Raw genomic sequence first — 12,329 nt, 5'->3', positions numbered from 1 at the left:
ATAAAATAAAAATGAACAAGTACTTTTTTCCTATGGTGAGAAAAGCAGTTTTATTTAGGAAAAAAAAATCTGAAACCATTGGTAATTGAAAGATCCCTGCCCAGAGGACGTTGTACATTAACAGATTTCAAAGACTTAAATTTAAGGAATAAAGTGCCTACTTTGGAGTTCTAGGTTTCTGCAAGAAAATGGCAGAGGAATTTAAAATCCAGTTCAGATTCTGCCCGATGATGGCCAGAGGCCAGTTAAGGCTAGGAATGCTGTTTAATTCTATTTGCTCTGAAAAATGTATCTTAAGCTTATTTTGTCTCATGGCTGAGGTCTAAAGTGGAAACCTGCCAAGCACTGATTTGGGTCTTGGAGAATTTAACTGGTTGCTTCTACAATCTTCTCTCTGTAAGAGCAGAGTGCCCAAGCCAATGAAATCCTGCCATTCTGTTTCCATAGCAATAAAAGAAACAAACCTTCACCAGCCATCTCCTAAGAGCAAACCTCACCAGTCAGGCCCGAGTCAAAGGATCAAAACGAAGCGGGTTACTTTCTCTTCTAGTTTGACTTCCATTGCAATAGTGAGAGATTGAACAGGACTGTCTCTAGAAGGAAAGTTGACATTCATGTTACTTCAGCCTTTGTGATTGGATTATCTGGAAGTCTGCCTCTGCATACTGTGGATTTCTGCTTTGACATTTCAACCACTTGGAATAAGCACTGAAGTCTTGAATTCTGGAGCCTCTGGATTTGACCTACAATGAACTCTGATTTTCAGGGACTGAGGAATAGTTTCACTATAACATTGGGGTTTTTTTAAGACTCTTGACCTTGGAAGGAACCATTGGGAAAAACAAATCTTCACGCAGTCCAAGGTAAGCTCTTTGGAAAAGATGGTTTGTGTGATTTTTCCCCCTTTGCTGGTTGTTTAACTATCGATCTCTCTCAAAGCTCTGTTTGCTCACTGGTGACTATGGTATTACTAACTGGCACATTTAGCATTCTGGGCCTCAGGGAATTCATCAGAGAGAAATGTGGAAAAGGTAAAGAGGGGAAAAAGAATCCTTACACACACACCCCCCCCCCATACACACACACTCCTATCTCAGAAACAAACATTATAACACCAAGTCACTACAAGTGAGAGCCATCTGTGCTGTTATGGCAATACCTACCAGGTCTCTTGTTACATAAAAAGAGCAGGTGTAGCAATAGTGTAAACAATTCAAAGACACACACACACACACACACATTCAGAGAATTTCTGGAAGGATACCCTTCTTAAAAAAAAAAAAAAAGACTGTTAACAGAGCTTCCCCCTTGGGAAGGTACTGGAAGTCAAAGCTTATGCTCAGTTGGAGGCACAGTTGGACATTGCCATGCTGATCATGGCTATTGCACAAGGCCCTCAAATGTCTTCTTTACCACCTTGCTTGTCTCAACTCCACCCCTACCCCCCAACACAGACCACCCTGTGGTTCAGCAATTGGCTTGAGGTAGGAGGGCGTGGGCTCTTCCAGGACCATGTCACAGCACTACAGTCCGTTTTCATTGCATTTGTTCAATAACTTTGTCTTACAGGTTGTTAAATGTTTGGGTGTTCAGAGACATAGGACTCTACTTTTTAATAGCAAATTAATAAACACCAAGGCATTGTTTATAATGAGGTTAAAAAAAGAAAATAAACATTCATCAATAGAAAACTAGTTAAAAATATAAATCAGTATATTCATAGAATAGAAATATATAGTCATGATGATATAGAAACAAATCTCTTTTTTTTTTTAATATTTGCGGGGGACAGTACTGGAGATGAGTAACGACACTAGTCCTTTTTATTTTGAGACAGGGTCTCAGTAAGTTGCTGAGGCTGACCTTGAACTTGCAATCCTCCTGCTTCAGTCTCCCAAACCACTAGGATTATAGACGTGCACCTGACTCAGACATGTTTTAAATTATTTGCTTTAAATTAGTTGTAAAATAATCTGATGTTGGAGGAGTGGGGTGGGTATAGATAAATGAGATTAGACATAAATTGCTAATCATTAAAACCATGGGATGGGCAAGTTCATTATATTTTCTGTACTTCTACATACTTAAAAAAAAAAAAATTTCCAGGCTGTGGTTGTGGCTCAGTGGTAGAGCACTTGCCTAGCATGTGTGAGGCACTGGGTTCAATTCTCAGCACCACATATAAATAAATTAATAAATAAAGATCCATCAACAATTAAAAAAATTTCCATTGTAAAAACTTAGGTTTGAAAAATACTGATATAAATCTATGGTTACTGACATAAAAGAAGCTTGTGGTATTGTAAAAAAAAAAAGGTATATTCAGAATATAAGTATAGTTTGTTTCCAGTTATAGAATATTATATAGAATTCTGGAAAGCATTAACAAAAAATTTTTTTTGTTTTCTTTTTTTTTTTTTGGAGTATCAAGGATTGAATTCAGGGGTGCTCGAACACTGAGCCACAACCCCAGCTCTATTTTGTATTTTATTTAGAGACTGGGTCTCACTTAATTGCTTTGCACCTCACTTTTGCTGAAGCTGGCTTTGAACTCACCATCCTCCTGCCTCAGCATCCTAGCCGCTGGGATTACAGGCATGCTTCACCATGCCCAACAACCAAAATGTTTTCAGTGGTCATCTCTAGGTATGTGTATTTGGGATATTTTTCACTGCCTTAAGCTTCTCCATTATGACTTTCTTTACAATAAGTCTATCACACACACACATGCAAATAAGAATATTCTTAAAAATGTAGAAATAAAAGTTTCTATATGCAAAATGCCACTGTGGGGTTCATGATATTCCTAACTTCTGTCATTGGTTCTTGTGTGCAAGGCAGTGTGCCAAGAGCTCTCTCAACATGGTCTCATTGTGTGGCAGTGAATGAGGCATGAATTCCCATGGTCCCCATTTTGTAGATAAGGAAACTGAGACTCAGAATAGTAAGTTTCTTACTGTCCCACTCCTAGGCAGGGAGCCTGTATGCAAAGTCAAGCCCCTCTAATTTCAATGTCCAGGCAGAATTTCAGTAAAGACTTTTATGTTTAGAGGGGTGCTAATACTGACATTCTAGGCCAATTTTTATTTTTTTAATATTTTTTTTCTAACATTTGCTCAGATAGGTGCATACTTTCACATAATTGTATTGCATATGTATCATTTTCTCTTTTTCTCAAAGGCACTTTGTTTTGTCTTGAGGTTTTTTTTTGTTTTGTTTTGTTTTGTTTTGTGGTGCTGGGCTAGAATCCAGGGTATCATACATGCTAGACAAGTGGTCTACCACTGACTCCCACCTCTCCACAGATTTTATTTTATTTATTTATTTATTTTAAAGAGAGAGAGTGTGTGTGTGTGTGTGTGAGAGAGAGAGAGAGAGAGAGAGAGAGAGAGAATTTTTTAATGTTTATTTTTAAGTTTTCGGCGGACACAACATCTTTGTTTGTATATGGTGCTGAGGATTGAACCCAGGCCGCACACATGCCAGGTGAGCGCGCTACCGCTTGAGCCACATCCCCAGCCCTCCACAGATTTTAAATAATTGTTTAACATTTATGTAAAACTCCACACATACAATTGACCTATGCATCCTGGGTTTTGACGCCTAGTATTTAATATTATCTAGAATACTGTAATGATGATTAATTATAACGCTCTGGCAGTTCCATCTGTGGATTCTTTTCTTCCTGTTGAGCTGGTGCCTATGGTTACAATGACCCAAGTTACTACTCAGGTAAAATATATTCATCTAACACAACTCACATTGCTGGGCTCAGTGGGCAGCACAAAGCAAGCCACGGTGGAGGCCTGGCCTTCAAGAACTACAAGTCCAGTTGAGCAGGCAAAACATGGAAGAGGGAGGGAAGCTGCTAGGAAAGCTGCTTGGCCTTTCACTTCCTGTCCCGGGGATTCCTGCTAAACCCCCTAGGTTCAGGGTCAGCACCTTTCTTTATTGTGTCTAAGCAGAAGTAAAGCTGCTTTCTTGCCACTGCAGCAACTTCCTTCCCAACTCTCACCTGCATCCTAGCCCCTGTGGCCTCCTCTTCTCACCAGGGTTCTCAACCACATCGGCTTCTCTGACCTTGTCTGCTTGACTTTCACTGACATGTGATATCTCCTGACAGGGCCCCCAGGCACAGTGAAGAATGGATAGCTATACATGGCAGCTATGCATCTTCAGGCCTGGCCTCCTTTTTAGCCTTGGCTTCTACTCCATGTAGGCCCCTGGTCCTAGGCCCCTGGCCCACCACCTCCACTTGCCCTCACTGCCTGTCTTCCAAGGCCAGGTCCCACTTCTGCACCCAGCCAGCTCAGATCACTGTGCTGACTCTCCACTGACTGCAGACTCCCCAAGGACAAGGCCCAGGTCTTCCTATCCCTCAGTGTTTAAGAGTGCTCACAGCACTGGCTGTAAGTATTTATGCTGTTAAATCAGCATTTACAAGTGGGCGAGTGGTCCCCTCCCATCTTTGTTTCTCAGTGTCCACATCTGTAAAGAGACCTAATCTTCAAGTCCCCTATAGCTCTAAAAGTCCTTAGACCAAGTGCCTGAGTTTCTCATGCACCAGTCATGTTAAATAAAAAGATTTATTCTTTCATTTTTCAACTTACACAAATTTATTCCATTGTAGTGTTGAAATCAGCCATTGTCTTAGAAATTGAAGTTTTTAATCTACCAGCATTTTAAAAGTTCTATTGGGTTATCGGTTTTCATAACATTTTGGTATTTGTTTCGTTTTTAATGAAATAATCTGCTGATGTCACTTAAAAATCAAATAATGTTAAAAACACATTGAGGAAAAGTCCCAGTCTCTGTCTCACCCTTAACCCCTGCCAGTTGTATTCCTCAGAATGCTCCTGAGAGGCAATTATTTTCGACTCTTTTAGCTATTTCTTTTGGAATTTAACCTCATGCTTCCAAATAATTTTGCCTTTTTGGTGCTGGTGCTGTTGTGATGCTGGGGATGGAACTCAGAGCCTCATGCATGCTGGGCCAGGGCTCTACCGCTGAGTCACACTCTCAGCCCACTTTGTTAATTTTTCAATTTTCCACCTTCTCTATTAATTCCTGGTATAGTAAACAAGGATTTAGCTGCTACACATTCTCCTTCTATTTCCCTCCCCCATTCTTCCAGTGAAATCAAAATTCACTTTTTAATATTAAGTGTCTACATTCATACATATGAATGTGTACCTTGCTACGATTATGTTTACTTTCTTATATAATATTTTTTAACCAAACATGTTGCTGATCCCTTTTGCAATTTTGTCTCCTTTCCCATATTCTTGCGCTCACAGAATTAAAACTCTCTTAATTCTTAATTATTTGAGCAGGGTTCTGCAAAATAATGAAAATAAGAGTGGTTAAGGCTTTATGCTTATCTGAGAGTTGTCTTGAATGCAGCCCTTCATGAAAGGGAGTCTGTCTTTATGGAGACAGGAAGTGGAGTTTTCAATATAATTCAGGCAGGTGACCAGGTGAGATTGCATAGTAGCTTGATTGACAGCTAATTTTCCAGAAAATTCTATGCAGGTCCTGCTGTGCGAATTTCTCCTCACATCAGTGAGAGCCAGAGTGGCCTAAGGGACGAGCAGGAGCTTAGGAATCAGGGAGACTTCTGTTTGTTCCCAACTCTGCAACTTGCTATCTCTCTGACCTCTCTGAATATCCTCATCTGTAAACCTGAGATAGCAAAATTGAATACTTACTGTGTACTTGCATCACAGTAAGAACTCAGTTCTGGAAAATTTTAAATTGCTTTCAAGTCAAGTCTATTGGGTAGCAAGAAGGGAGGTGTTATTCTATCCTCAAGACCTGACACCAGATCAGCAGCTTCTGAAGTCATCTACCATTATTCTTTGGGTCCTTCCCAGTTTGTCCCTAGTTTTGCTTTGATTCTAGGTGATGTAACTTTCTGCTGTTGTTTTCTAATTTCAGCAAAAACCTTCTAAAAGATCTAGCAGCCAAGGCTGCTCCTGACCTGGGGACATGTACCACAACCCTCTCATCTACTGTACCTGCTGGGACCCCCGGAACTTGGGACCACGGAAGCTAATCAAGACCCTTCAGCCACCAAACAAGGCCCCTACCAGGAAGTCCAAGTAAGGATTAACTGGGATGGGGTAGGGGCAGAGGGCTTGGGTTTCATTTGCAGCCTTCTTCTTGTCACAAGTTTTCAAAAATAGTAAGCTTGGCTACAAAATCCCAAATGGGCCAGAAAGCCTAGCTTCACACAGCCTTCTGTGCCAGCCTGGCGGAGGCTACACGCTGATCTCATCAGTCCTGCCTGAGGCTCAGTGTTGTTTTAAATGAGGACATCTCAGCGTTGGTGCGACAGGGAAAATGCAGCTTCCGACTGAGAATCTTTAGTGGCAGCTGTCTCCTCCCTCTAGGACAAGAGCTCTGGGGGATGAGCTGGGCTGCTAACTTGGGGACTCCCCAGAACAATGGACAAGTGCCAGGGCCTTGGGTCTGAGGTCTTAAAGGCCTCAGATCTTCAAGATAGCAGTTGTCAAGCCATATATTTCAATTTTGGGTCCTGTGAGTATGTACTTAATGGAGAGTATTGAAACGGGTTTTTGAATTTCCGTTGTTCTCTTTTTGAGTTACTTATTTTTCACTTTTAGGTTAACTCCTCTTCTACCAGCTACAAAAGAACAGAATTACCTCCAATCCCAACCATCAACAAAACCTGTTGATGTCCCAAAGTACGTATTTCTGGATCTGGGAGGCAGGAATGGTTTGGGGCATGTGAATGAATTAATTCCCAACATGCCCGGACCTGCCTGACTTGAACTAATCTGCTTCCAAGGACATCAGAGAATTGTCAGAATCCACTGGAATTTCCCTTAAAACTTCAGGCTCTGTGGGCAAATCCTATAGTCCTCCGTATCCATAACTCCTGAAGTCACTACAAGTGAGCTCTCAGCAGGGAAGCCCTCCTTAGCTCTTTCCTGCTTTACAAGGGACCATGCTTTTCACAGTTCTGGAAACTTGGTGAACTCCCATGTAGTTATGGTGGTGACTCACCTTCACTGATTACATTCCTGCACCTAAAGATTCTCTGTAGATAGCCTCTCTGTTTTAATCACATTTGACAAGCTTAGAAGTGTGACTTAGTTTTAGGTCTTTTCAGAAATCTTTGTATATCATTTCTTTATTTGCTTGGAAAATGTTTACTGAGCACCTGTTATTTGTCAGGGGCTGTTTGGGGTACAGGGGACACAGCCATGAACACAATGTGTCCCCTCCCTTGAGCTTTCCAGTCTAGTGGGGGTAGCGACACTACAGAGAAAAATAACGCAGGCCAAGGGAGTAGGGGGTGTGAGGGTGCCGTTGTTGTCCACAGGGAGGTCAGGTCAAGTCCCTGTGTTAAGGGGATGGCTGCAGCCACACTGATGTTTCTGGGCCAAGTGCTCCTGGCAGATGGAACAGCGAGACAGAGGCCCTGTGTGGGCACTTGCTTGTGCGTCTGGCCTCTTCCAAGAAAGGAAAGAGGTCAGGATGGCATGAGTGGAGGGGGAAGTGGTGGAGATGAGCTCAGGGACCAGAAGGAGATGATGTGGTAGAACAGACAATGCTCATCCCCCACGGCTGCCTTCCAGAGATGTCCACCTTCTAATCCCTGGAAACTATAAATATGTTGTGTAGTTGCCAGGAGGAGTTAGGGTTGCTGATGAAATTAGGGCTGCTAATCAACTGACCTTGAGTTGGAGAGACTATCTTGAATTTTCCAGTTGGGCCCAGTGAAATCGGGAAGGTCCTTTTACATGAAAGAGGAAGTCAGAATGTCAGAGTCTGAGGAAGAAATATGACAACAGAAGCACAGGTTGGAGTGAAGTGATTGTTAATTTTGAAGTTGGAGGAAAAGGCCACTAGGGACCCAGGAAGCTTCTAGAAAAAAAAACAGTTCTGGTGACCCCTTGATTTTAGCCCAATGAGACTCATTCAGACTGCAGCCCCCCGAGGCTATGCCTCAGTGGGTTCCCCAGTGTCTTCATCAGCTTCTTCACTGCTGTGACTAAAGGATCTGACCAGAACAACTGTAGAGGAGAAAAAGTTATTTGAGGGCTCATGGTTTCCTATGTCTTAGTCCATAGAAGGCCTGCTCCATTCCTCGGGGGTCTAGGTGAGGCTGAACATCATGGTGGAGAGTATGGTGAAGGGAAGCATCTCATATGGTGATCAGGAAGCAAAGAGAGACTCTCCACTCTCCAGATACATAGCCACGCCCCCAATGAACCACCTCCTCCAGCCACACCCCACCTGCTTCCAGATACCACTCAGTTAATCCCACCAGAAATTAGTTCACTGATTAGGTGAAGGCTATGACCCAATCCTTTCTTCTCCAAACCTCCTTGCATTGTCTCACACATGAACTTTTGGAGAACACCACATCTAAACCATAAAACCCAGCCACCCTGGGAGTCCCCTAAAATTCAGATGACCAGAGCTCCAAGAAGAAGGGTCAGATGATGATGTATCAGATGCAGCTCCTAAACTTTGGGCTTGCCTTTGCCCTCGTTGTTTTCTGAGCACTTCTTTCTCTTGCAGAGTGAAAACCAACGTAGGAAGGCAAGAGGAGGGTTGTAAGTCACCTTATGTGAGTACCAACGGGACAGGGTCACAGGACATTGATCCAGCAGTTGCCCAGTAGGCCCAGGTCTCTTACGCATGCTGTCTTCCTGAATCTTTGCATGCTCCTAAGAGGAGGTGCTGTTATCATTGCACAGCATGTGTCTGGTCAATGGCGGAACCACGACTTAGCCTGTCAGGCATTTGCTTGCCACTCTATGCTCATGCAGGACAAGAGTCCCAGGGAAACCGGACAGTGACAGCTAGTCCAGGCCAGGGTGTAGCTCATGCCCAGGTGCAGGAAGCCTCTGCAGGTGCACAGGAGGCCACAAATCCCATGGCAGGGGCTGTCAGGACACCTGAAGGGACCAGCAGTGAATGCTGGGGAAAGAGATGGAGAGCAAACCCAAAAGGCTCTTGACACCTGCCTTGGAGTGTGGGCCTGATCCCTGCTCTGCACAGGAGCGTTTATGGGTCTGACACAAGCACAGAACCAGGTAAGAATTACGTTTTAGGAGTGGGGTTGTGGCTCAGTGGTAGAGTACTTGCATAGCATGTGTGAGGCTCTGGATTTGATCCCTGGCACCAAAATAAATAAATAAATAAATAAACAAACAAACAAATAAAATAAGGGTATTGTGTCCATTTACAACTAAAAAAAATTACATTTTAGAAAATGTGCCCTCTGATAGGATATTATGGGAACCTTTTGCTATTTTTCACTTTGCTTCCCTCCCGCCACCATACCCCACAAGAACCATGCACTCCTTAATGACCAGGAAGTAAAACACACAAAAACATAATTGCCTCTCCAGGAGGAGAGGATGATGAACTTAGGGAAGTGATTCTGAAGACAGAGAGGCCAGCTGGGAGGGTATCGTTAGAAACCAGAGTAAGATGCCTACGGCCTTGGGTGATATCCAGGTGGGTGTAAAAGAGAGGGCCAGGTGGAGATGCTCTAGGAGATAATGACGAGGGGCCTCAAGGTCATTCGGCAGCTCCAGAAGCAAGGATCTCATTCTGGTCCACACCAGCTGGTAGCCCTGCCAGGAATCTGACTTGGCATCTCGTATGGGAAGGAGAAAAAACTGACATTTTCGTTTTGTTTTTTTGCAACCATGCTAGTCATTTCTTTATGTTGTTTTACTTTTCCTCACAAAAGCTCTTTGAGAGAGAATTATTACCCCCATTTTTCAGATGAGAAAACTGAGACACAGAGATGTTAAATAACTAGAGATTGGTAGCAGGTCTGTTCAATTCCAAAACCTGAGCAGTTTCCACAATGGCTCCATCCAGCATTGAGAATGCAGTGGAGGAGCATTTGAGCATTGGGATTGGATCTCACAGATCTGAGGGTGAATGGTAACTGGGGGAGGGTGCAGAAGGTACTTGGGTCCTGGAATCCCATCTCATGACTCTATGTTTCAGGTGATAAGACAATGGTAGACTTGGAGGACTCTCAGGGCTCTAAGTCTATAATTTTACTTTATCTTCTCCATTGGTGCTCAGGAAGTGATCAATGTGTCACCTGGCTATCAACTTGCCCGGAATCGGGAACAGATTTCTGTCACCTTGGGGGATGAAATGTTTGGTAGGAAAAAGCGGTTGGAATCTGAGATGATGGACAAATTCAACATGTCCAGGTAATGTCTTAGGACCAGCATCCAGCTCCTCTCAGCTATCCCACCTGGCCTCAAGGACAAGCCTCTGATATCCTTGCCTGGGCCACTGGGCCACCTCTCTTCTGCCCCCTGTTTCCCAATGCTGCTTCTCTCCACACCCATCTTGCTCTGTTCTGATCCCATCCATGAGTGAATCCAGAGGATGGGATGAAGATGGAATTAGTGTGATTCATACTGAGGAGAGTGATTGTTCCTGTGGGTGAGAAACAGGTGAAATATTCATGAATGAGTCTAGATTTAGAGTATGTAAATTAGGAGTAAAATCAGGTTTTGGAAGACTCAAGTATGCACTTCTTCTTTCACTATAAATAGTCTAAAAATACCACTCAATTCATGCCTCTGGGAAATACAAAGTGGAAAGTTCCCAGCGCCATTCCATTGAGCACGGTCATCTTCTGTCACTGAAGCCCACCCTCTAGCTAGCCTCCAATGCCATACCAAGCATAATCCCACACCTGTTAATTCTACCTCCTCAATTTCTCACTCCTATCTTCCTTCGTCACTACCCTGAGTTCAGGCATCCTTACTTCTTACCAGCTCTACTCTGAGTGTCTTTTCCTTCAGACTTTAGTCTTTTGTCAGAATTATTTTTCTAGACAGACATCTAAAAGACCAATAACAGAAAACAATAACAGAAAACATACACGCCTTCATAATCACTTACCCATCTGTCAGTGTGTAGAAAGGACACAGCCAAACCATTAGTAGGGTTAGAAGAGATTCAGGTTGAGGGTCAAACTGTGCTTTGGAGTTGCCCAGAGTCCTCTGACCTGGCCCAGAAGCCAGACCAAGTCCCCGTCTTCCCATCCAGTGGGGTTATTCCATCTCTGCCCTCTTTTCTCTGCTCATTCACAACCCTCAGCAGGAAGAGAATGGGTCATGTACATGTACTTGCCAGTCACACTAATACCCACAGCTACTTTGTGGCCTCCTAAGAAGTTTGCCACCAGTTGTGGCATAATAAAACATAATAGCCCATGCTTGTCTCATTCCCTGGTAAAGCTGTCTGCACATTCCTTATACCGAAGCTCATGTTCAGAAGACAAGGGTTCTGTATTGTTCGACTTTCTCAGATCCTGTTACCCTCCCCCCAGATCCTATCTTGTTTTCTTACCTCACATGCTTTCATGCCCAGTTAGACATAGAGGAGTGTTTGGCCAAGTGAACTCCGTTCAGTTTCACTGCACATAGCATTACTTGCTACCCTGTTTACTCTGGCTCAACCAGATAGAACTGAGTAATTTTTACATATCATAGCAGCTTCAGGCCCACAAACACAGTAAATAATTATCTGTTCTGAAAGTCACTCTCTTAACTCCTCTCTTAGTCCTATTTCTGGCCCATTTCTTGTGTATGATTCACTGTCTGCATGAATCCTACTCCCCACCTTCTCATTTCCTAATCCTCTGAACTTAACCCTGCTGCATTTCAACTATCATGATCAAGTCAAGGTCAAACCCTAATCAATGTCAGACATATTCCTATTTCTCTTTACTCAATAGGGTACCAAACCACCCTGCTCCCTTCTGGCCAGGTCACCCAAAAGGCTAGATCTGAGGTTCAATCACTCAACTGCAACCAACCTTCTCCAAGAGCACCCCTCCATTCTGTCACGCCTACCTCATAATGGTGGAGCTAGTACAGAAATGACCTGGTTCTAATCATCCCAGGGGCCTGACTGGCCTGCAATGAATTGTAAGTTCTGTAGATGATAGAAGAATTACTTCTCCCACAGGACCAATATAATTAGTGACCTTGAAGAGCAGATCTCAGAGCTGACAGCATTAATAGAACAGATGAACAGAGATCACCAGGCTGACCAGAAATTGGTGAGTGATCCTTGCATTAGCCAACATCTTTCTGGATGGAGTAAGACTAATATTTTCAGATCACCAATGTGCCAGGCAAGACGCCAAGCACTTTATTCCCATGAACCATATTATCTAGATGATAGAACTCTGAAGATAGGACCATGCAACTGATAGTATTTCTTTGACTCCATCTTCATCCATAACAACAAGCACTCAAGGTTTAGCTTGTTCATTTCTGGGAGTTCTCCAGGTGTCTTCCAGG

At 43.3% G+C, this 12,329-nt stretch overlaps 1 protein-coding gene across 3 annotated transcripts in view; it reads left to right on the top strand.

Moving 5' to 3' along the window:
• The first annotated feature begins 465 nt into the window (after positions 1–465).
• The window catches only part of Flacc1 (flagellum associated containing coiled-coil domains 1), a 32,367-nt gene continuing 20,503 nt past the window's right edge, over positions 466–12,329 (top strand). For 2 of the 3 annotated variants that reach the window (XM_048808303.1, XM_048808301.1), the window contains exons 1-6: positions 466–863; positions 5,938–6,101; positions 6,627–6,707; positions 8,554–8,602; positions 10,084–10,217; positions 11,992–12,085. In XM_048808303.1, coding sequence (XP_048664260.1) covers positions 5,989–6,101; positions 6,627–6,707; positions 8,554–8,602; positions 10,084–10,217; positions 11,992–12,085 — 471 coding nt within the window. In that variant the 5' untranslated portion in view covers positions 466–863; positions 5,938–5,988. The remainder of the gene's footprint in view (positions 864–5,937; positions 6,102–6,626; positions 6,708–8,553; positions 8,603–10,083; positions 10,218–11,991; positions 12,086–12,329) is intronic. The other variant, XM_048808304.1, reaches the window with a different exon arrangement.

The sequence above is a fragment of the Marmota marmota genome, unplaced genomic scaffold (genome assembly GCF_001458135.2).
Source record: "Marmota marmota marmota unplaced genomic scaffold, marMar, whole genome shotgun sequence".
Classification (NCBI taxonomy): Eukaryota; Metazoa; Chordata; class Mammalia; order Rodentia; family Sciuridae; genus Marmota; species Marmota marmota.
This window is presented reverse-complemented; position numbering and strand designations above follow the sequence as displayed.